This window comes from Lagenorhynchus albirostris, chromosome 12 (genome assembly GCF_949774975.1).
Source record: "Lagenorhynchus albirostris chromosome 12, mLagAlb1.1, whole genome shotgun sequence".
NCBI lineage: Eukaryota > Metazoa > Chordata > Mammalia > Artiodactyla > Delphinidae > Lagenorhynchus > Lagenorhynchus albirostris.
In genome coordinates, this window is record NC_083106.1 from 50,973,027 (window position 1) to 50,998,927 (window position 25,901).

Sequence of the window (25,901 nt, forward strand, 5' to 3'; positions counted from 1 at the left end):
CTCTTTGGCTGGGCTTTGATGATCATTCTTATGGGATTATATAGGACCCAACCTTCTACTACTCTCTTACTCTTCTTCTTAACCTATCCAAGGCTGTGTGGATGAGGCAAGGGTGAAAACTTCAAACAGAAAACAGAAATAGGGCCTTCCTTTAGAATTCCCACCCAAAAGGGGGGGAGGAGAAATTATCAAACTAACCATGATTGTCTCTTACCGTCTGAAAATCTAAACCTAACATTTCACTTAACAGAAAGCACCAGTCCTTAACAATTGATATATCGAAGGGTTCAGGAAACTAGAAATTAGCAAACACTGTCCTTTTCTATCAATTTGTGGGCAGGACCACAGCGCTTAGCTAGCCCTTGTCTAGCTAACTCTCCCATTGCTGGATGGAGATTAAGCTGTGTCTATTTTTGTTTTATGTTGTGCTCTTACATTCTGCAGAATTCTGCTTACGGGGATGTCCATTTAAATCAACCATTGGCATCATGAACAAAACGAGTCCCAGAGCAACTCAATTCTGGCAGGTTGAGATAGCCAATCCTTGTTTGCATGAAGGAAAGGACATTGAATATCATTACCTTTGAGAACAGAAATGTGCTGCCGGCTCTCTCCATCTGTAGGATAGTTTCTGAATTCAATATCTTCACCATCTTTCAGTTCAACCTTATCATAGCCATACCAGCCAAGAAGTTCATTCATGGTGTTTTCTGCAAAGTTCTGAAAGAGAAGCATAGGCTACTTATGTATATAATCAATAACTATTTGAAAAGAACACATAAATCGAATTCTGTTTCCACTACCCATTTTCTGCCAGCCCCGCCCTACCTCCCTTAGAGTCATGTTTATTTTTCAAATCACGTTCAAAAACTGTCATGCGTTTAAATCTCAGGATGACGCATCCAATTATGACAGGCCTTCAGACATTTGCAATTTAAAGATAACAAGAGAAAAGGTATTTGTCAGTTTTGCTTAAGAATAGGAAGTCATATTTTGGCATATCCTTCTGCAAAGTCTATATCTTTCACTAATACAAAAATATTGAAAGGTAAAAGCACAAAAACAGCTAAGAAGAAATTTTGAAACTGAAAACAATCGACCATTTTGTGGCTCAGATTAATTTAAACTAGAATTGCTTTCTAATTTAGGTGTTGTTTCTTAACATGACTCTTATCTCAGATAAAGCAAAATCTCAGCAAAGAAATAATTTCTCAACTGTCAACCACTACCATCCAGAAAGCTGAATAGTCTACAAGGGTTTCCCTTTTGTAACAGTATTCTTTAAACATTGAAGCATAATTTCCTTTACGAATTCCACTAGTGACAGATTCTTTCCCCATGAAATCAAAGGTCACTGTGATTGTCTTCTGACAAGTAACATAAAAGTACCAAATAACTTTAAGGTTACTAGCCAGCTCAGATTTTGGATAATGTATGAAAACACTTTATGAACTATAAATCAATATACAATCAGCCCTCCATATCTGCAGGCTCTGCATCTGCAGATTCAAGCAACCGCAGTTGGAAAATATTTGGGAAAAAATTCCAGAAAGCTCGAAAAAGCAAAACTTGACTTTGTCATGCAGGCAACTATTTACACAGCACTTGTATTGTATTTACAACTATTTACCTGGCATTTACATTATATTAAGCATTATAAGTAATCTAGAGATGATTTAAAGTATACGGTAGGATGTGTGTACGTTATATGAAAATACTACACCATTTTATATAAGGGACTTAAGCACTGCGGATTTAGGGATTGTGGTGTGGGTGTGGGGTGTCCTGGAACCAATCTCTTGTGGATTTGGAGGGACAACTCTATAAAATATAAGGCATTATTATTGTTGTTATTATAGATATCAAGCTGTGGAAATAATGGGTAAATAACAGTTGGACAAATTTAAAGCTTATACTACCAGGTGACTATTTTTAATGAACTTAACAGCTGCTATATCTTAATGCTTGTGTGTGCCTTAAAGCATCTCTATCTGAGAAAGAGAGAGTAGAGAAGTGGTTACCCGGGGCTGGGGGCAGCGGAAACGAGGAGATTGGTCAAAGGGTATAGTATAGCATGCTGTACAGTATGGTGATCACAGCTAATAACACTATCATGTACTTGAATGTTGCTGAGATAGTTGATCCTACATCTTTTCACTGCAAAAAAGAAATGGTAACTATATGACAGGATAGAGGTGGTAGCTAATGCTACGGGTAGTAGTCATTTTACAATATATAAATGTATCAAATCAATACATTGTACACCTTAAACTTGCAGTGTTTTGTGTCAATTATATCTCTTCTCAATAAAGCTGGAAACATTTTAATAAAAAGAAGGATCCTATACTACAGAGTAAGATAATAAATGTTTGTTGAATTAATTTTTTTAAGGCATCTTTATCAGGCAAGGCAGGCTGAGCCTCCTAGACTGAGCTAGAAAAACTATATATTCTAACCTCTGTGGCTCAAAGAACCTTTTCTCATTCTCCCTAGAAGTTGTCACTTCTGAATTACACTGGGATGTATAATTTATACCTGAAACAAGCACCCAGGCTAAACCAGCATGTGCACAGCCTCAACGTGTAAGTTCCATGTTCTCTTGAACTTCACTTTAGATTTCAGCAGGGGTTGCATAACCCCTGGTGGTCCAGTGGGTAAGACTCTGCGCTCCCAATGCAGGGGGCCCAGGTTCGATCCCTGGCCAGGGAACTAGATCCTGCCTGCGTACTGCAACTAAAAGTCCACATGCCGCAACTAAAAGATCCCACATGCCGCAAGGAAGATCCCGCATGCCGCAACTAAGACTCGGTGCAGCCAAAATAAATAAATTAAATAAATAATAAATAAGTAAAAAGAAATATTTAAAAAAAAGGAAGGATATTACACTACATAAAAACAAATCTGGCATTTCAAACCACCCACAGGATGCTAGATTTTTTTTTTTTTTTTTTTTGCTTTAGTACCCACTTGAGCTCAGAGTTCCAAATGGGTCAATCTGTGATAGTATAATGCACAAGCAAGTTTTAAAAATCTAGCCAGATTGATTCAGTGTTACCATCCACAAGGCCAACAGCCAGCCATATCAAGCTTTACTGAGGCATTTATTCTATCTGATGGCTGGTCATGTCCACATTAAATAGACATTCTTTTCATGAATGCACGAAGATGATATGATCGATATGTATAATAAGCTCAGCAGCTTCTGGAATACCACCGAGGAGGATTCTGCTAAATGCTGCACTACTCAATCAAAAGAGATTGCTTTAATGAGGTGTCAGTCTCCCTCCCCTAACACCCAATTTCTTTCACTGAGCTGAGTGCCTGGACTGGAGAATGACAGTCCCTAAGCACACAAACCAAGGTCCTCCATCAGGGGTCTGGCAGCAGAAATCTCTGAGGATAAGGATTACATCTTGCATCAAAAAAACAATTCCCGACAGTGCTAAAAGCCAAGTTCAAGCCATCCTACTGGTTGATATGCTGTTTGCCTCAATCTCTAAGAGAAATGTGCCCAAAACCCAAAAAATCTCTTGCATAGTAACTCCTGGCCACCATATCTAATTTTCTAGACCATTTGTATCTTGGGCACCTCTTTCTCTGGTTCTGTCTAACCTCTGAAGCGACACAAAAGCTACAGATGCATAATTCACGGAGCAACCTCCCAGCCAAGGATATAGATTTGTTTGTTTTAGTCCAGCTGCAAATCCGTTCAGCCTTTCAGAACCAATCCCAGGGATGGGATCCAGAAGTTTCAGACATTCGCGTAAATACTGAAACCTCAACTGGATTATTAACACAAAATTCATATTATTGGGGCATCTTAAGTGCATCACTTAGTTGACGGTTTGTCCTGAAAACTCAGAGGCTTCATGGAACAATCAATATGATCAATATGGAACTGATCTATTCCATTTTCGAGTTACTATAAATGTCAGTGAAAATAAACTCTAAAACACTCCCTTTCTTATCACTGAAAGTAAAAAGAAACATATTAACGTTTTGATATATGACTGGAAAAGCAGAAAACAAAAGGTTTATAGAGCCTTGAGCCATAACTCTCAAACTTTTCATAAAAAGTCGAACAAGATCAAAGAAAAAGAAACACCAAACTACAAGAATAGGTATCACCTCTGTCTTATATACTATTGCATTAAGAAATCAAAGAACCCCAAGGAATAAATAATTTTTAATTTCTAGTTAGAACTTGATGCTAGACATCATATGGGCTCGCTATGGTGCTAAACCAAAGGAAATGAAATGGATTTTTGCAGTTACCATCCAAGAAACATAATATATTCTAGGAGAAGTGAATTTAATGTTTATGGTCCATAAGGGTTTTCAAGTTTTTCTACCAGAAAATTAAGGTGATAAGAGTTAAAGTGCAGAGAGACTTTTGAGGTAAGGCTGTTTGATAATAGGACAAACCACTGTACTAAGAGAAGCTGTAAAATTTGCTTCCCCCAAAATCTTCACCCAGAATTTCTCCTGGAGACTTAGAGCAGGAAACTCAAGTAGAATCTCTTAAAGGCCCTTCTAGCTCTAAGGTCCTGTGAAATCAAAGAATTTCTACTTATACAAGAATTAAATTGCCTTTTGCTAAGAAGTATCATAATTACAGTGATCACAAGGCATAAACTTTACTGAACAGCCACTATCTCAAATATTTTATCATTGTTCCCATAAACCATCAAAATGTGGCAGAATTTCAATATTCTGGCATCCAAAACACATTTTGCAGACTGCCTCTCACCCTTGGAAGTGGCACAAAAATCCTCCCTCATACCATGTGGTCCAATTTGGGTTTGGAAAATAGGTCACTATAATTACAATGATAATGTCTAACACTCTTATAGCACTTTACAGTGTTTCCACATCCTTTAACTCTCTTGTTCCTTTCAATTACCCTGTGAGTTAGGTATTTGATTTCCACAGTAAACTTTTGGTGAACCTCTGTGACATCCTCATTTTATGACAGAAAATTGGAGCATACAGAAGGTAAATGACAGGCATGAGACATCACCTAGTACAGTCAGAACAAAAATACAGATCTTCGGATCCTTATACCAGGACTCTTTCTATTATAAATTCCGTACAGTCCAATGTGTCAGCAACTCCAAAGGAGCTACCTCCTTGGACCAACAACAGTATTGCAAAGAAATCATATCACCGATGTCAATGTCACATACAAAGAGCTTTTCAACTAGGACATATCTACCTATGCTAAAACTTTGCTTGTTTTGCGACTTGATCATTGACCTCTACTCTCCTTAACTGTCTTTATTGTTGGGATAGGGGGGTCTTAAAATTCATAATCAAAATTTAATCTTCTCATTTGACAATTTTTTGACATCACATCTGACTCTATTGGCTTTGCACTTTTAATACTATACCTCCATACCCCTTCCTCTCCCTTTCCAATTCCCCTCTCTCACCTCCAGGGTTCCTAAAGAAAGAAGAAAAGCCTAACCTTTAATCTGAAAGCATGATCTTTTCCTAGAATTTAAAAAAAAAAAAAGGTCACAGAAAGATAGTATAAAGACAGGAAACTTAACTATTTCCCCACTCCTCTGAGTTCTTGGCAAAGTTTATTTTTATTGGAATTTAATTCCCAGGACATTCATTAGACACTCTCCTTATTCAACTAGAAATACTGTATGCATGTCAAAGTTCACTCTAAATGGTTTTTAATTGAACATTTTACCAGGTAAATAATAATGACTTGACTTCAAGTCATTTTGAAAATCACAGTAATTATAAAGCCTCAAAATACTCTGAAATGCAAGTACTTCAAGGTCTTCAAAAAGAACTAATGATTTTATTCTGAAAACACCAAAGTTTAAAATATAGGGTAGGTGCCACCGATTTCTCTTATCTCAGGCCTTGCATAACTGAATGTCAGATGTGTTTTCAACTTGGTATCCTACCCAAGAAAGTAGAAAGTTTTCAGAGAGCTCCCAATCATTCATTCAGATGAGGGGAAAGCCACGTCCTCCCTCTTCCCACAAACATAATTCCCATTTCCACTCCAAGTCCTACATCCCTCCACAGTGCTAGTAAAATATGTCATCTATCCCAACGAAACACACTATAAGTTACTTGAGGGCAGAAACCCTTTATTTCATTTTATGTCCCATCTAGCACAATGCCTAGCACTTAGAATCTAATCAATAAATGTGCTAACACATTTGGATACATCCATAAATATTTTTTAAATATGTAAATACAGAAAAATTATCAAACAAAATTCAGGACAGCTGATTCTAAAAATAAATGTGAAAGCTTAAAAAATTATAATATCCAGGGCTTCCCTGGTGGCGCAGTGGTTGAGAGTCCGCCTGCCGATGCAGGGAACACGGGTTCGTGCCCCGGTCCAGGAAGATCCCACATGCCGCGGAGCGGCTAGGCCCGTGAGCCATGGCCGCTGAGCCTGCGCGTCCGGAGCCTGTGCTCCGCAACCAGAGAGGCCACAACAGTGAGAGGCCCGCGTACCACAAAAATAAATAAATAAATAAAATTATAATATCCAATGTTAATGAGCACTCTCAGACTTTTTTTTTTTTTGACGTGGACCATTCTTAAAGTCTCTATTGAAATTGTTACAATATTGCTTCCGTTTTATGTTTTGGCTTTTTGGCTTCGAGGCATATGGGATCCTAGCTCCCCGACCAGGGATCAGACCCGCATCCCTTGCATTGGAAGGCAAAATCTTAACCACTGGACCTCCAGAGAAGTCCCACCCCCAGACTATTGGGAATTCAAGTTAATTCAACTTTTAGAAAAGGTAACTTGACTCTCTGCAATAAAAGCTTAAAATTTTACATACCCTTTGATTCAGCAATTTTATTTCTAGGTATAGTAGCGACTATTCTAAGGAAATAGGTAGGTGCAAAAATATGAATGTTCAGGAATGTTTATCTCAGTGTTGCTTTCTTAGAAACAAACTATATGTCAAACAATCGGAATTCAGTTAAATAAATTATAGACTAGTCATGAAATCACTGAAATGGAATACTATTTTGCCACTAAATATATGCTGTGGATAAATTTTTACTGCCATGAAAAGTTATTAACAATATGTTAAGTTTTAAATGGAAGGTTAGTAGTTTTTTGTTTTCTTAAAAAACATTCATCATACATAGAAAAGGACATGAAAAGACATACATCAAAATGTTGATGGTAATGGTGTCTGGGTGGGAAAATTACAGGCTTTGTTTTTCTTTTTGCTTATTTATATTGCTTATTCTACTATTTATATCATGTCCATGTATTATTTTTATAAAAATCAAAAAATAGTTTTAATTAACACAGTCTTCTCACAGACAACCATGTCAGTCATATTCACAGTCCTAATAACAGTAAAAAGGATCTGCCAGTTACATTACTTAACTTCAAAACATTCTTACATACATTATCCAAGAAAGTGGAGCATATGAGAAATACTTTCAAAGGAAAAGGAAACCCCCAATCCTGAACAATTTACAAGGTGGGGAAAAAAAATGCTGGTATCTCTGCCAGTTAAGGTTATGAATAATAGAATGATGGTTATTTTTGGAAAATATTTTATCTCCCTTTTCACCTCCATGGGTTCTGACTGACTTCTGAGGTAGATTTCTATTAAGCATCACTGGGTTCACTAATTAAGATTTTTAAAGGGCTGAGGGGATGAAGCTGTAGAAGAAAAGCAGTTCCTTTTGTAGGAAGTAGGAATTAAACTTGATTAGAAATCAATTTCTAGCTCTACCTATCCCCAGGTCTGAAAGTTAAAAGAATTATAATATCCAGTGTTAATGAGCACTCTCAGACTACTGGGAATTCAAGTTGATCTGACTTGAAGTCATCTCTCTTAACACAGACCTAATGGATCGGTTTTATTTTAAGGTTCTACCAAGAAGCAGGCAACATTTAAACAGTGAAAAAGAACTGTGGGAAGAGCCCTTTACAGACTACAAAGTACTTCCATGCTCATGATCCTACTGGGTCTGATGGTATCCTAAGGATAAGCCTCTCCCACAGACATCCCATTTGAGGGTCATCCACATGCATGTTATGTTAAGAGCAGCCAGATTCATACTCTTGGTGCAGACTTTACCCATTGAGCCTTGCTGTTTGTATCTGAACTGCATACAGATTTTTGGCCTGAAATCCTTTTAAGAAGGTCACTGAGCTCCATCTGGGTCATTTTGCAGCATTGTTCTCAGCCACGACACAATGATTAGCACACAGTTCTAAGGGCAGAGGACACATCAAAACACTAAAATCCAGCTCCGACCTGGAGCAGGCCTGAGGAGAAAGTCTTGTTCTCTTATTGACACAGTCTGAATTAGATGGGTGTATTATTGTCACATGAAACCAAGATTGTGTGTTTCCACATATAAAAATCTACGTTGCTTTATTGTCTTGTTGTGACACAGAACAGACAATTATGTCCCCATGTTTTAATCTGTGGCCAGGACATCAAATGTCCTAAAAAGGTCAAAGAAATGTGTGAAATTGTGGAGCCCAGCCCTGGGGCCAACACTGTAGCAGGCATGGCAGGTGTGCAGCTGTGTGCAGCTGTGTCCTATCACAGCTGCAGCACTGGCCTTAAAATCACCAAGTCTTGTTACATTGTTTTCCTGTCCATGCCAAAAGCCACTGGCCTTAAAGCAGGACAGAGTTCCACAACCCTTTAGTTATATAAGAGATATTAACACCCATCAGTCTACAGATTCTAAAATATACATTCAGCAAATCTCACCCAGCACAGGCTTTCATGTCTGTTTACATGTTTCAGTTGGCACCATCAAAAACAAAGTTGTTTTTTTTTTTTCATTCTACCCTGGAATATCCCTTCTCTTTTAGGAAAATATTCAATAATCTTATTAGCTTGAGTACAAGTATGGCTGACTTCCCATTCCGCAAGAGGAAGTTTTAGACTTCAGAGATTTTTAAATGATCCACCTTCTACTACTTCTAATAATTTTTTCAAAAAAATAAAAAGTATAAAGACTCGATAAAAAGAACACTTCCTTAGAAGATGCAAGAAGTCTGGTCACCCTTGCAAGACACCTCTATTTCCCTGGAACTCTCCTTTTTCAGACAGTCACTTGTATTCAGTGATATTTGCCTTTTTTGAGGCCCTGTTTTTGACTTTCATTTAAAAACTCTGTTACCTCTTGGTTTCTATGAGTCTGTCTTTCACACAAGGAGAGTAGGGCTTGGCTTCTCAGAGCAGTGCTTGGCAAGCACAGAGGCAGGAAACGCAGAAGGGAATGAGTCTGTCAGACTCATTTTCTTCTAGTTCAAATGTTTATTTCAGATTCGGGAGGAAGTGGAGTGGTTCCTTTCCATTTCCTCCTCTCTGGAACCTGTGAATTGTGTAAGGCTTAGAGAGTCTCACTCTACCACACACTATCCTCACCAGCTCACAGATGGAGAAAGAGACTCTTTTCAGAAAACTCCTGGTTTGAACAGAGCAGAATTCATAGCTCTCTGTGCCCTCCCAGGACCTTCTCTTATGGTTTGAGACTAGAGCCTTGAGCAGGACAACCGAGAGCAACACAGAGGACAGGGCTGGTGGGCTCGGGAATAGCCTACACCAGCTCCCAAGGGGCAAGCACCATGCTCCGACTGACAAGAGTTCCCAGCCCTGCCACGTGGCACACCTGAGACCACTGCTCAGCCAGGGAGGTCTGACATAATTTGTGAATGCCACAGTGAGATCTGGTCCCAAGCCCACTTTCTAGGTTCCTGAGACTCACTGTTTCTGACATCAGGATGGAGTTTCAGGAGCAAAACTTAAAATATACCTGTTTTAGTAATGAGCTGATTTCAACCTTAAACATGCTGACTTTTCCAATCCACACTCTGATATCTCTATTTTATTTTATTTTATGGCAAGCTATTTAAATCACTGCACTCACCAGCTCAGCTCTGCAACTTGCTTTATTGTCTATGCAATTGACACAGGTCATTTTTAATGCCAAATGGAGACCATCAGAAACTAAACTAGAAAATCTTATGGTGAGTTTACTACTAAACTCTAACAGATGTGCCTGCCTCTAACTGTAGGCATTAGGACTGAAGCATAATTTTAGGTACAAATTACTTGCTAAGAATATTTATAGACAGAGAAATTCAGCAAAGACCCTAAGACATTTAACACAGATTATCCTGTAGTTGAGCAATTGATAAGGAAGCCAAACATTGTAAATGCATTAATTATGGTTTGTTTAGGAAAGTTTCCAGGGCAGAGTGCTTGATCTAATCACAATGGTTTTGTCAAAGAGTTTTAAAAGATGAAAATCTGACTCATTATCTCTACTCATAGTCTACTTTTTTTTGAATTGTATTACTGTTTGGTAGTCACTAACCATGTTCACCAAGATCTATGCACATAAAGTACATACCCTTAAGTGCAACTATATTTACACTTACTCATATATTTACATTTGCACATCCAATATTACATCTAGCTTTTATGTTATGTTCTGGATGAACACCTGAAACGAATTAACACTTCCATATACCAGAATTCCCTCCTAAGAGCCATTTATTATGATACATGTGAGCTAACAATATATTGAAGGCATATTACAGTAGATACAATCACAATATTCGCTTTAGAAACCGAAAGTAGTCAAAATATAAATTGAATTGCCATCTGATTTTTTAAAATCCTCTCTACTGGTCACTAACTAAATAGGGCAGACTGATTGTAAGTACAGTAAAGCAATAAGTCTTTTTAATTAAGAAAAACCAGGATGAAATGGGGAGGGAAGGAAAGATAAAGAAACATTGTAAAGGTCATAATGAGACAAACATTTCTACTTGAAGATATTTTCACTAAAGGACATTAAAGGCAAGCTATGCCAAGTCATGTACTTTTCACACACAAAACTATATTGTATCAAATTTAAATTTGTTACAACTGCTTTGTACATTAAACCAGTGATAACGAAAATGTAACTCAATATCTGATCTAGTGAAACAGCAACCAACATTAGCTCCCAGCCACATGAAGACAATCTCCAATGCCATTACTGGTGTCAGCTAAACCTCTGCCAGTGTGTCTTCTCTGTCCATTTTTAAATAAATTTGTGACTATCTCAATTAGGAAATCTTGAAGGAAGTCTCTATGATGAGGCAATTTTGTTGCTCATTCTCAGCTCCCTGCATTTGCTGTACTTAAAATAGATGCTTATACCAATGTCCTTTCTATTACCCGAAGGGGAAAAAAAATCACATACACACCAGTCCTTTTTCTTTCAGCTCGCAGAGAAGCAACTTGATCCAACCAGTGTTGAAACCTGAGTAGGTCACTGTACACCACGATAAAATTCCCTAATCCCTGAGCCAACTCTCCCTAAGGGGGGGCCTCCTCCGGATCCTCCACTTCCCAGGCTGACTTTTATATTGCTCTCTCCTCTTTCCCCCTTTCATTTCCCCTACCTTCAAGCCTTGATATGTGATCCACGGTGGGGCTCAGGTTTCCGTTTTTACAGCTTAGGCCGTGCTAGCTGTATACATTCCTTTCTTTCTGCCGGGCTGTGATTACTTACCAGGGCTTAGTTTACACTGGTCCAGATGAAAGCCGTTCAGATGAAGGCAAACACAGCCAGGCAGCTCCAACGGCACCGATATGAAGCTGCACAAGGCCACATTGTGTTCTCGGTGACATTTTGTTGCACATATTTTTATGCAGGGCAACCAACTTGTTAGGTTACTCTACACTTTAGGTTTGGGGAGATGGAGGGGTAATAATACCATGAGGTTCAGGGAGGGGTTTTATTGATGTGGTCATTAACATTAAAAGCAGAAAAATCTTGATGAGTTCAAAATAACCCTTCCAGCTTTTGACTTTGAGAAATCACTTTTAAAATGAGGACTTTTGGTTCTATTATATTAGAAGAATGCATACCGAACAATTCCACTAGAAATGGGATTTCATGACTCACTGGCATGATGTGCATTGACACGACTGAAGATTCTGACCCAGTGTCTCTTACACATTGTCCCACACTAGGGAGAAAATACTGATCCTTCGGGCAATTGAATTATTTGCTGTGTAAAACTTCTTATTTAATGCTACTCTGTACTGAAATGATAAGGATTAAAACTTCAAGTAGTAGGTGGTGACTTGGAAGAAAAATAACATTTTAAAAAGAGGAAATTCTGTGCACGAATGTTAATTCCATACTTAGTCCTGCAGCATTGGCTAAAAATTGTGTAATTTTTCCCCTTCACACAATGTTGTTTTTGTTTCTTCCTCACCAGTTCAGACAAACATCTGTTATACTGTAGAAGGACAACTATCTCCCAAACCACGGAGTGCTCCCACAGCCAAAGTCAACAACGTGAGACCCAAGCATCGAGCACAGTCAGCCTTTATATCCAGCCGGGATAACATTTCACATGTTTTGATTAAAATTAGCTAATTTGTAATTCTAGAACCTATGAAACTTAAAAGCTGCCATCCATATAGATCGCATTAGACAGTGTTTTAAAGGGCCAGTGCACACTGTGACTTCTTAGTGGCTTTACCTCTCTCCTCTTCCTCCACTCCCAATTTAAAATGAAATGGAAAAGTAATCTGGAAATGCAGGACAGGAGGGAAAGGCGAGTGAGGAAGGATGGTTATTGTAAACTGTTTGAATTCCATCCCCATGGGAAGACAACTCCTGCTGGTCTCTTTTTTAAAAAATTGTCTATCAATGGAATCAATGGAGGTTTCCATCACAAGGAATGGCACTGATTTCCAAGGCAAATCTTCCTTAACTCTCCTTGGACTGATGCTGCACCTCATGCTTCCAGGCACTAAATTCGTCACCCAGAAATAAAAACCCTTATTCCAAAATGCAGATTGCTACAGACATTTTCTGGAAGAAAGGAACGCTAAGCATAGGCACCTAGGTACAGATATAGGATGTATTTATCCGTGTGCCCCTTTCTAAACATGGGCTTCATTCAAGGCACTCTCTAGAATATGCTTGTTCTAATCAAGACAACGTCAAACCGCAATAAATTTTACTTAGTTGCTTGCCATCTTCATCGTTTGTCTTTTAAATAGCAACTTAACCAACCTGACCAAGTCAGTGGGCAGTGTTAAGGATTCTATGCAGAAGATGGGGAACACCAAGACGGCTGCAGAATGAAAACTAAAGTCCCCCCTGAAATCTGCTACTTGTTTGTAACTCACAGAAAGACAAAAAATACAAATAAAACAATTTTTTAAAAAAATCAAGAGAGACTCGTGAAATCAACACAAAACAAAACCCTCACCGGGCAAAACCTGCAACTTCATGGAAAATAAGTGGGGGGGGGGACGAGGGGGGTCCGGAGCCGAGCGGTGCTCTTGTGCAATCACTCCAACGCGAACAGCTGGAGCGCCAGGCTGCTGCGCTCGCCACCTCTGGAGCACCGCTGGCCTGGCGGGGAGCCCGGCCTCGCCGACAGGACTCCGGGCTGGCCTTTCCGAACAATGGGCAGGCGCTCTGCGAAGGCCGCCCCTCAGACAGCTATCTTGCACCGGCGTTTGCCCGGGTCTGCTTAACTGGGAAGTGGAGCATGCAAAGACGAGCGGGAGGCGGAGGCAGACGAGTGAGAGGAGCGAGCAGCTGCGTGCGAAGCGAGCCGGCCGTCAAAACGGTACCCAGACCCGCGCCGCTCGGGCCACAACTCGCCCCGGCACTGACAGCCCCTTTTACACCGTCGCCGCTGGCTTCTAGTCGGGAAGCGGGATCGAGGAACGGGGAGATGAACTGGGGAGAGGGGTGGAATCCAGCGCTCCCCGGCTGCTCCGGCCCGACTGCTCTTAACTTTGGAGGGATCCCAGGGATGGCTCCCGAGGAAGAGGAAAAAACTACCCCACCGACTAGGAAAGCCTCTTCACCATACCCACCCGCCACTTGGGCTCCCGGTCCCCTCCCTCTGAAACGCGCCTGTTACCAACCTGGGGTTTATAAGGTTAAATAGTATGTGGTTTCCCGGCCGCCCCTCCACCCCCATCAAATCTGAGGAAGGCAAATCTCGGGGATGCAGCCCGAGAGTTGGCCTCGGTTTGCACCTGGAGGAGGAGCTGAGGCGTTCTGGGCATCCTACAGAAACTGACAAGCGCTCCCCTGTACCCTCCGAATCTATACAACGGCCCAAAGGGAGCAGGCGGAAGAAAGAGCTCAGGCTCTCTGGCCCCGAAGTCCAAAAATACCTTCATTTCCTCATTGATCTCCCTTTTCACTGGGTGAGCCGGTTTCCTGCTTCTTTTATTTTCCGGAGGTCTCCCTTCTTTCTCCATTTCTGCCATGTTTTTGTGTCTGGTTTCTGTGGAGATGAAATGGCTGCTGCCGCCGCCGGCGGTGGTGGCGGCGGCGGCGGCGGTGGTGGAGGTGGTGCTGATGGTGGCAAGGCTGGCGGAGGTAGCGGTGCTGGCGGGGCTGGGGCTGGGGCTAGGCGGGGGGGAGGGAAGGCGGGCACCGGAGAAGCGGGGTCTCTTCTAGCGGCGGAGAACGTCAGTGGCTGTCAGAGGGAAAGGTAGCTCGAGGAGTCTCGGGGATGCCGCCGCCGCCGCCGCTCCTGCTCCCGCTGCCGCCGCCGCCGCCGCCGCCAACGCCGCCAACGCCGCCGCTGCCCCTGCCGCCGCCGCTGCTTCTGCCGCTCCCGCCGCCGCCGCCGCCGCCGCCAGGCTGCATCCTCGGTGCCCCGTGGAGTCGTCAGCCATCTTCCGTCGCTCTGTCCGTCTGCATGGGCGAGCGGAACGTGGGCCGGGCGCGGAGAGAGCGGCTCTGGGCGTGCGTGCGTGGATGTGTGTGTGTGTGTGTGTGTGTGTGTGTGTGTGTGTGTGTGTGTGTGTGTGCGCGCCCAGGAGAGCGCGCCAGCCCAGGCGCCCAGCGCCTCCCGCTAGCCGAGCCGGGGGCGGGCCGGGGGCCGGCGCCGGGAGGAGGGGGCGGGCGGGGGAAGGGTGGGGGGGCTAGGACAGCCCCCAGCTCCCGAGCGGGCGTGGCTTCCACCGTCACTGTAGACGCCGATGCTGCGCGGCTCCGGGGGCTGCTCGCGGCCGCTGGCTCATCCGCGGCGGGCACCCGCGGGACGCGGAGCCCCTCACGGCCGCTACCTCGGTACGACGCCTCCCCGGGCCCTCTCCGACTCCGGCCGTCCCCCTTAGCTCCGTGATGAAGGCCCGGGTGGGCTCGGAGTTGGGTTTTGAGCCCGAACTAGAAGCTGCTGAGGAAAAATGAATGTGGTTGAGGGGAGGAGGTTGGGCGGTGGGAGGGCGCGGGGACCCGAGGTCGCGTTGCTAGAGGTCCGCTTTCCTCCCCCCCGAAGAAGGCAGACTGAGCTCGCCCCCTCCGGATGGCAGCGCCGGGGTCTCGGAAGAAGGAAACCACAGTCCCGACCTCCCCACAGCTGCCAGGACAGTGTCCCCTTCTGGGGGCCACCTCCGGGCTCGTGAGGCTGGAGGCCCCTTGGAGAGACCCCCGCGCCCTGCTCGGCTGGTCCCCAATGCGGCGCGGGCTACGTACGACTGCGCTTGCTAGAAGGCTTTTGCCTCTCAATGAACCACTTAGAAGTAGGACATCTCGGCCTTCAGCTCCCTGCTCTTTTTTCTTTCTTTTCCTTCCAGTTCTTTCTCAATCTCTCTCTTTCTCTCTCTTTCTCTCTCTCTCTCTCTCTCTCACACACACACACACAACGTCTCACTACAAAGTAACAGCCTTACCCTGTGACCCCGCGCGCACTCTTGTCCCGGTGCCCTGAGTTTAACCCCCCAAAGATTGGGTGCTGCTGGGAGCGCAGGGTCCCGCGTGGGTTCCATTCTCCAGGGAACGGGACTCCCTAGCCACCCCGGGCGGGACCCTCCCTACCCGCTGGGTGCACTCGTTCCCCTAGACTTCCCTGCGTGCGTCTGCTTTCCCCGAGACGTGCTCGCTCCCCCTGTGCTCGCTCGCCTACTCTTTGGGCCTCTCTGTCCACGCCCGGGGCCAAGCTCGGATGGCGTTTCTCCCTCTCTGGGTTGAGGCATTGGCCTGAACGTTTTGATGAGTTTTCGGTGAGACACGCAGCCCTAAACCGCTCGTACACGCGGCGGGGGACACATTGACGTTCCGGGCTTCGCTTTCCGGCGCCGCTACACTTCGTAATTACCTGACACAATGCGATATGGGGGTGTCCATTGTTCCACTGAGTGTTATAGTGGAGTGTGCATTCTGACAGTCAATGGAATTTTAAGTCAGTGGAACTTAAAATTACACATTTTTTTTTAAGTACTAAAAGACAGAATGAATTCGGTGTGCGGATATGAGTAACCTTTCCATTAAAATCTCAGTTTGGCCTGTCAAACGAGGCTCGTCCTGGGTATTGCACTGCCTAATTTGCATTTTGGCATTGTTTTGTTTCTTAAACGTCAAATTAGAGCTCTTTGGGAGCGTACTCAGGAGGGCTGAGTACCTCCATGTTGGCTATTTTGCCTTTTAGCATCATTTTGTTTCGTAAAGATCAAATTACAGATGCTTGGGAGGGTACCCAGGAGACCTGAGCACCTCCTCTCGCCTCTTCTCTTCCCTGTCTGGAGAGGAGGCTGCACCCGGCTCCGCGTGGCTAGTGGATCCCAGGCGAGCCAAGAGGCCAGAGGGAGCGGGGCCGAAGCAGGCTCCGCAGCGCCTGCAAAGGGTCCGCGCGAAACGCCCCAAGGAAAGTTAAAAATCCTGGGGCGGTTATCCCGGACGCGAAAAAGTCAAGAGGTAAGGGTCGATGAGGTTTTAGGGAGTGCTCTGCTGTACAGGGGTCCCCTATTCGAGATATTACCGGTAGCTTCTGGGAGTGTACCCAGGTATACACAGGTTGTGAGCCCAAGTGCTCTGGCCAGGTCACGCAGCCCGCAGTAGCCCACAGCTGATCTAAGACGACCCAGGCAGCAAGGATGCGGGGAGGAGCCCAAACCTGTTTGCACTAACCACCCCCTCCCCCTTCCTGGAACGTTAACACATTTCCGAGTGTGTGAGAGTGGGTGTATTTCACAGTGAGGAATAAGCATCCTAATGCCGTTGCTGGAAGGGAGAGAAGAAGAGGGAATATTTTTGATTTTTCAATCTGGATTTCATCCAAAATATCTGATAAATGGTATGTGGGTTGGAGTTAGTCTTCTCTGTTTTGTCCTCTCAGTCTTTAATGAAAAATAGTGAGAAAACTTTTTTTGGACTTTCGAATATTCTAAAAGTGTGGAAACATATGTTATAAAGTGTACACAAAGAGAAGCTTTTTGTCTTCTGGAAACATATTTAAGTCCCCTCTGTTTCCTTTGGTGCCAGAACCATTACAATTGATTCACTGTGTTTCAGCTGATATCAAATACCAAGTTATATACCCCAAGTCCTAAGATACAGTTTCACAAGTTAAGAATAAACAGAAAAGGTGAACTGTAGCCCAGAGTTATATTTAAAGGCAGCTATACTTCCTTTAAAGAAAATTACTTGCTCTGCCATTGTTCAGGCATTTAATAAAAATAGTCATATTAATCAGCCACCTGTTCCTTCTAAGGCATATGTCCTCCAGAAAACCGAGGTGAGAATGTTGAATTACAGCCCACAATGCACATCTTCAGTGACAGAATGAAAGCTCATAAAGTATGTGTGAGGAGACTTTTAGTCTAGAATAAACTTCAGAGCTGATGATTGTTGCACGTTGGCAATGACAAGGTGTGGGTTTCTTCAAATGTGCTACAGATGAGGACAATTATAACAAGCTGCTGCTTTATGAATACCATGAGTCCAATAATATTCCCTGGATAACTTCATACAGCCTGTAAGAGTATAACCTTATGTGGACAGGAACAATCAATCTCATACTTATCTCAGAAGAGCCACTCTTTTGCTTCTTTGACTTAGCCTTATGCTCTCCAATCATCAGCTTGTTCTCTCTCTCTCTCACACATACACACATACACAAACGCACCAAAGACAGACCCTGGACATAGAAAAAGTCTTCAATTTTCCCTTTGGTGACTAGTCCTGCCAGTCACCAAAATAAGCACGGGACTGACCTTTCATGCATTCATTTCTCAGTTATATTTTTGTGACTTCTTTTACTCTTCAAGGTTGCTCTTGATGTTTGTTCTAGCCTGATTCCTCCAGAAAATACATTGGAGAGTGGATAGGAAGACCCCAGGGTGATCTGCCTTCAGCCCTCAACCCCTAGATCTGCTTCTTTGTTATCTCCAAGAACACCTAACTGGAAGCCCAGTCTTCATGCCTGGTAAGGAATTAATAGATATTTGCTGATTGAGCAGTATGACATAATGACAAACTTACTTTTGTATATTGTTTGAAATTAATGCTCCTTTTGAACAAGCTCTGTGATCTAACCAAATGTGGTGACTAAAATATGTGGGAAAATTACTATGCTGGAGACATTATTAGAACTGTCTCATCTAACATCCACAAAACCCTATGAGGCAGCATCTACTGTGATCCCCATTTCACAGATGAAGAAACTAAGGCTTACACAGCTAAGTTATTAAGTCACAAGCTAGTAAGTGTTGGGATTTGAATCCATAACTTTCTGTTCACCTCTGGATTTCGAGTTCTTGACACTATACTAATCTTCTTTGACAAATTCCTTTTAACAATCTGTATTTTATATAATCTAAGACCCACATTTTTCTAATTTTAACATCTCTGAAATTGTGATATATCTTACAAGACTTCTTTCGATTATAAGTGACAGCTTTTTTTCCCTCCTTGGTATATGAAATAATAGCGTATTTTCCAATCAGTGGCATATTTGGTTATGGTAGTTTATGCTGCAATATCAAATCATTAGAAAATCTAAGAGACTTAAAACAAAAGAGGGGGCTTCCCTGGTGGCACAGTGGTTGAGAGTCTGCCTGACGATGCGGGGGACGCGGGTTCGTGCCCCAGTCCGGGAGGGTCCCGCATGCTGTGGAGTGGCTGGGCCCATGGGCCATGGCCACTGGGCCTGTGCGTCTGGAGCCTGTGCTCCACACGGGAGAGGCCACAGCGGTGAGAGGCCCGCATACTGCAAAAAGGAAAAAAAAAAAGAGGTTTATACTCCTTGCTCACACAAAGTCTGCTGAAGATCTGTGTGACTCTCCAGAGCAACTGTCTTCCATGTGACGGCTTGGCATTGCACCTCTGTACCAGCATGTACTTCCATAGCCACTAAGTAGGAGAAGATGGAGCCCTGGAGGATCTCACACAGCAATTAAATGCTCCAGCCTGGCAGTGACATAGGTCACTTCTGCCTCCAATCCATTGGGTAGAATTAGTCATATGGCTCTGCCCAACTGCTAGGGAAGCTGGGAATTGAATCCACCATGTTCCCCAAAGGACAGGAGAACTGGATATGGATGACCATTTAACATTTGTACCACAGTGTTTTCTTCATTCACTGAAATATGGTCATTAGGATCAGGTAATGTAAATATCATAGATCTATTTTATTCAAATCCAGTGAGCAGCAATTGGCCTGTGATTTGTTATAGTCCATCTTAAGCATACATTCAAAATTCGTGCTCATGTTTAACTTCAAAGAACAAAATTCAGAATTAATTTCAAAAAGAACATTATGAAACAGCATAACTATAATGCAGGGGCTTTAATCAGGAGCCTACAGGTGAGCTTCCAGGGCTTTGGAACCTCCTGAAATGATATACAAAATATTCAGTGCATTTTTTTCTGAGGAATGGGTACATATCTGTCATTCTCAATTGAGATTCATGATTTATTCATTCCCTTATTCAACAAATGTGTATTGAGAGCCCACTATGTTCCAGGAATTGTGTTCTGAGTGCTTTGGGTCCAGTGCAAAGATGACAGACAAGTTCCCAAAATCTCACTAAGCTTACAGTGTACAAAAGGGACAATGAGTAAGCAAACAAATAATCAAAGAAGGGCTTCCCTGGTGGCACAGTGGTTAAGAATCCACCTGCCAATGCAGGGGACACGGGTTCGAGCCCTGGTCCAGGAAGATCCCACAGGCCACGGAGCAACTAAGCCTGTGCACCATAACTACTGAGCCCGTGTGCTACAGCTACTGAAGCCCACGCACCTGAAGCCCACACACCTAAGGCCCATGCTCTGAGAGCCTGTGCTCCTCAATAACAGAGAAGCCACTGCAGTGAGAAGCCCGCGCACCGCAATAAAGAGTAGCCCCTGCTCGCCGCAACTAGAGAAAGCCTGTGTCCAACGCAGCCAAAAATATAAATAAATAAAATTAAAAATAATAATAAAAGAAGGCAATTTTCGATCCAGATAGGTGACATAAAAGGACAATGTGATAGAGAGGAACTGGAGTAGGGTGGTTATAGAGGTTGGGGTCTGCTTTAGCTAAAATAGTCAAGATAGACCTTTAGGAGGAGAAGTTTGACCTGAAATAGGAAATATAAGAAGGACTGCCTATGCAGAGGTCTTGTAATCCTGGAGAAAAGTGTTCTGGTCAGAATTCTATAGGAGCTGAAGAATGTACTCAGCACGTTGGAGAAATTGAAAGTATCTAGAGCGTGAAGAGTGGTAGGAAAAGTAGTGAAAGAGGAATGCAGAGGCCAGATCATATGGAGCCTGCACATAAGGGATGGATAAGAGATCAGAATTTTATTTTAAGATCAAGGTAGACAAATGCACAGTGTAAAGAAACCCCCTTTGCATGGGAAGGCCTAAATTTCTTTCTGGTTCCATTATTTGTCTGTGTGGATCATCAGGCCATGATTAGCTCTGCCATTAATCAGCAGGTTAACTCAGCTGGGCACCTCCCTGAATGGGGATCCCCTTCCCTCCTTGCTGTTCCAAGAACATCCTCACCCCCTTTGCCATGGTGTCATGGTGAAGACCATGACCTTCTCAAAAAAATGGAGGCTTTCTGTCAGATATAGGGCTATAAGAAGCTCCCCAGCTGGTAGCTTCAAACAGACTCAACATTCTTTGCAGGAGAATAAGGGGCTTCATACTTTAGTGAGGCCTTGAGCAAGTCATTTTACATTAACATTCATTTCTTTATTTGTGAAGTGAGAATAGTGAGTTATATTTTGGGTGTTGTTATGTCCATATAATGTCCATTAAAGTGAACTAAAAATAAACGTGCACAAATTTCTGTATGCAAATGTGTATCATCTGCTCTTCTGAGGATCATTATTATTTTACAATAGCCTTAGGTTTATATGTACAGACTAATACAGATGTGTGCCAATTTAAGGAAACCTGACACATGAGGAATAATCGTCTAGATAACAAAAATGTTCTTCATTTTCAAACTAATGTACACCAGGGTCCTTTTTAATAGTAATTTGCTAAAATGTAATAATTTTAATGCATAAAAATGAGATTTTCATATACATTTTCAAGAATATTTCTACCGTATCCATTGAGGCAAGCATAGCAGTACCTCTAAATTCAAGGAAATGGTCAATTCGAGTTATAATTCTTTTTTATTTATTTATTTATTTTTTGCTGGGTTGGGTCTTCGTTGCTGCGCTCAGCCTTTCTCTAGTTGCAGAGAGTGGGGGTACTCTTCGTTGCGGCACGCAGGCTTCTCATTGCGGTGGCTTCTCTTGTTGCGGAGCATGGGCTCTAGGCACGTGGGCTTCAGTAGTTGTGGCGCACGGACTTAGTTGCTCCGTGGCATATGGGATCATCCCAGACCAGGGCTCGAACCCGTGCCCCCTGCATTGGCAGGCGGATTCTTAACCACTGCGCCACCAGGGAAGCCCTCGAGTTATAATTCTTAATTTTATCCATTGAAGCAGAGATCAAAGCCTAGTGCTTATTTACCCCAAGCATCTCTATGCTCAAAAAAATGTTAAGCTCAACTACCAATGTGTATGTCTGAATATAACAGCATTATGTGTAGTAAACCTGTGGAAATAAATGAAGACCATCCAAATGAGAACAAGCAAGGTCTGTTTATTTAGAGCAAGGAAGTCAGCCACCATCACTTGCATTTAGCAGAGACTCAAAGGCAGGCATAGGAGTAGAAAAACTTTATAGGGAGGAAAAAAAAAGGCTTCAGGTGTGCTCTGATTGGAGGTTGCTGACTTGGAGAAGCTGGAGAGGGCTAACCAGACGCAGGGCATCCTACTTTGGGGGAAAATCAGTTTGGGGAGCATATTGGCTTTCTCTAGTTCGTCCTGAGTTGGAAGCGGGTGGTGGTAAGGAATTGGGAAGCTGGCAGTCTTTTACCAAGTTCCAGTCATTCTGGGCTGATTGTGGAGAAATTGGTTTGGCTTCTCTGACTTGTTGCTTCGGAGATTATGGGTCAGTGTTTTTGTTTTTTTTTTTTTGGCTTTTCTTTTTTTAAATTTTTTTAAATTGAAGTTTAGTTGATTTAAAATGTTATGTTAATTTCTGCTGGGCAGCAAAGTGGCTCAGTTATATATATACAAACTATTACATATAGAATGGATAAACAACAAGGTCCTTCTGTATAGCACAGGGAACTATATTCAATATCCTTGGATAAACCATAATGGAAAAGAATATAAAAAAGAATGGGTCAGAGTCCTATTGTCATACATGGTTTGGCCATTGTCCAACTGTATAGTCAATCTCTCAAGCCATTAACTAGAAAATAATATAGGCCAGGCAATGAAGAATAAACTAAATCCAGGTATAGGGCAACTTCCATTTGTGGTGAGACAATATTTTGATGTATTAAGAAGTGTTGTTTTGTTTGTACCTGTTAATTCCTTTCTACCCCATGCACTCATTCATTTAAACTAGACTTTAGCATCCATTGCTTCAGGGTAAGGCTGTTATAAAAGAAATTCACAAAACTATGAGTTGTCTGTGACTTTTGAGATTTAAAATGGGCTTGTGAAATTCACGGCAGAAAAAAAAAGTTTGAGAGAAAACTTTCTTCTTTGAATTTCAAAAGTCTAGATTTTGAGTATCAAGACCCAATGACCTGAAGGATTTAGATTATAAAATTTACGCCTTGGGAGTTCCCTGGTGGTCCAGTGGTTAGGACTCTGTGCTTTCACTGCAGAAGGCGAGGGTTCCATCCCTGGTAGGGGAACTAAGATCCTGCAAGCTGTGCGGCACGGCCTAAATAAATCAATAAAGTCTATGCCTTAAAAAATAGGTTCCAAAAAAGAAATGATAAGCCAAAGGAAGATTTCCCAGTCCAGAAATGGATTACGATTCTGTGTGGTTGCGGGGAAGAGGGAGCAAAGGAGTTTATACAAGGGATGGAGGCTCACTGAAGCGTCCCACCCGGGTCCCAGTTCCCTGGGGTGTCAGAGGAGCAACTGGCACACTTGCTAGGTTTGAGGGAATCTGAAGGCAGAGGGCAGAGAGTCGAGGCGAACAGTGCCTCCTTTCTGAGATGCAGCCTGGAAGAGTGCCAGCCCAGCATGGTGCAGCCAGGCACAGTGTGGGTAGGCACAGCGGTGTGCGAGGGCTTGGACAGAAGGTCCTGGGGTTGCCGTAAATACTCTCCACTCACCATAGTGTGTGTTTCATGTGTGGCTGAGAGTGGAGCAGGTGTGGCTCTGAGAGACTGCAGAATTTTTTTTAATTTATACTTAATTTTTAATTGATGTATAGTTGATTTACAATGTTGTGCTACTTTCTAGTGTACAGCAAAGTGATTCAGTTATACATATATATGTATTCTTTTTCATATTCTTTTCCACTATGGTTTATTAAAGGATATTGAATATAGTTCCCTGTGCTATACAGTAGGACCTGTTGTTTATCTATTTTATATACAGTATCTTGTATCTGCTAATCCCAAACTCCTAATTTAGCCCTCTCCCCTTTTCCCCTTTGGTAACCGTAAGTTTGTTTTCTGTGTCTGTAAGTCTGTGTTTTGTAAATAAGTTCATTTGTATCATATTTTAGATTCCACGTATAAGTGATAGCATATGGTATTTATCTTTCTCTTTCTGACTTACTTCACTTAGTATGATAATCTCTAGGTCCACCCATGTTGCTGCAAATGGCATTATTTCATTCTTTTTTATGGCTGAGTAATATTCCAGTGTGTGTGTGTGTGTGTGTGTGTGTGTGTGTGTGTGTGTGTGTATGTACACCACAACTTCTTTATATTGTATATTCATCTGTTGGTGGGCGTTTATGTTGCTTCCATGAGACTACAAAATTGAAGTAGGCCTGCCCCCAAAATGTTTGATCAGAGATTCCATGAGGACTTCCACATCAGAGGATGCCAGCTGGAGAGGTGACAGTGGCTGAGGAGTAAATGCCACCCACCCACCCACCTGTCATGTAGATGCCAGCCCAGTGAGAAAAGTGCAGGGGATGGACACGAGAGAAGACTAAATCAACTGAGATTATCTGAAGGTTTCATTTCTACCTTCTAGCATAGTAGTCTTGTGAAACAGAGATTGGGTTCAGTTATAACGAAAGAAAAAGTTTACATGTAGCAAATACCTAAAGTTTTTACATTGATACTTATAGCTCACACATAATATTTACCCTATAACTCAAATTTGCTTTTAAACGATTTTTTTAAATGGAGTTTTCTGGCTCCTGAAGTAAATTTTGGGCATTATCTGCCTAATTATTTACTATCTAATAGTATCACCCAAGCAAGAATAGTTTCCTTGAGGTTATGGCCTTAATATCATAATAAGACCAATTTAAACACAGAACATTTTTAATAATTAGGCCAAATTCTAGTAAATATAAATTTCAACTTAGTATCTGAGTTATCATGAATTGTCATTGCCTTCCTCGATGACATCCATTGATGAAATCAGAACGCTTCTCTGTATTAGATTTATATAGATACTAATGTAGACTTACAATAATATCACATTTCCTTTAGATAATCAAATGCCATTAAAACAATTAGCCCTCTGACAATCCTATGTTGGGTTATATCGTCAACTATCGTGTCTTGAATTCCTGCTACAGCCAAGTATTTTGTGCAAATTATGTCATTTATTTCTCACAACCATGCTTGAGAGTATACGTGTTCCCATTTCACACCTTAGGAGAGTGAAGCTGAGCACAGGGTCACACTAGGAAGTGGCCGATCCCTGATAAAAGTCCCCAGTCAGCCGACTCCCAGACAGGTGAGATATGCTTTGACCTACACCACGTTCTGCTCTTCTCTGCTCAGCCCTTCTATCACCTTTTTTTTGGAAAAGAGAGCATGCAAATACTGTAAATAATTCTAATTTCTACATGGATGTTATAGAAATTAAAACATCCATAACAAAATACTCAACCTTTCAAAAATAACATACTACATTTTAATATTCTCAAACCAAATATGGTATTCAGTAAATGGTTACAGAGGATTGATATCTATGTTTTGACCCACCTCCTTTGAGAAACATTACATGTTGTAAAAAACATTTTTCTTTCACAGAAAATTTGTCTCCAACGTGCTGTTCGGCCCTGAGTTGTCTCTTTATTACATCCCAGAGGGAGGACATTGAGTGGAAAAGTTTCCACAGTTTCACTATGAGAAGACATTATACATTTCAGCGGAAGAAAAAAAATGTCATCAAAAGCTAAGTAGATAAGTTAAGGATGCTATAATAAGTCTTGGGATATAGGCTGTGCATTTGTTTTGTTTTTTAATTCCATTAAAGTCAGTAAATCTGTGTACCAGATGCCGAAGTAGGACTCTTGCTTCAAGCCAGTTTTGCCCTTCCCATCTGAAGTCAGCCAGTCTTTAGTGCAGCTGATCTCCTTTTGAGTCTGGAGGTGAGGGAGAGCTGGCAGGGACAGATGGAAGAGAAGAGAGAAGATCCGGGGACAGTGACTAGAAGCTGCGCTCCTTGAGGAAGTCTCAGGATGTACAGTATGGGAAGGTGCCGAAGCCCTAAACTGGGAAACAAAACAAAACACCAGCATGGGGAAAAAAAAAAGGAAGTTCAACATTGAACACAGAGTATGAACAGAGGCATCTTTTTATGTGGTGAGCAGTAGAGTTTTGTCACTGAA

At 42.4% G+C, this 25,901-nt stretch overlaps 1 protein-coding gene and 1 long non-coding RNA gene across 5 annotated transcripts in view; one reads left to right on the plus strand and one right to left on the minus strand.

Moving 5' to 3' along the window:
- The window catches only part of SOBP (sine oculis binding protein homolog), a 159,536-nt gene extending 145,094 nt beyond the window's left edge, over positions 1-14,442 (minus strand). For both annotated transcript variants that reach the window (XM_060167915.1, XM_060167914.1), the window contains exons 1-2: positions 14,186-14,442; positions 582-720 (exon numbers count right to left, since the gene is read on the minus strand). In XM_060167915.1, the coding sequence (XP_060023898.1) occupies positions 582-720; positions 14,186-14,281 (235 nt within the window). In that variant the 5' untranslated portion in view covers positions 14,282-14,442. The remainder of the gene's footprint in view (positions 1-581; positions 721-14,185) is intronic.
- Positions 13,547-25,554, plus strand: LOC132530644 (uncharacterized). 3 transcript variants are annotated; one of them, XR_009543843.1, is made up of 4 exons: positions 13,547-13,626; positions 18,068-18,225; positions 24,941-25,021; positions 25,321-25,554. It is a non-coding gene; the product is annotated as an uncharacterized LOC132530644 (long non-coding RNA). The 3 variants fall into 3 exon arrangements; XR_009543844.1 differs by lacking the exon at positions 13,547-13,626 and adding an exon at positions 13,758-14,218; XR_009543845.1 differs by lacking the exon at positions 13,547-13,626 and adding an exon at positions 14,965-15,092.
- Positions 25,555-25,901: the final 347 nt, after the last annotated feature.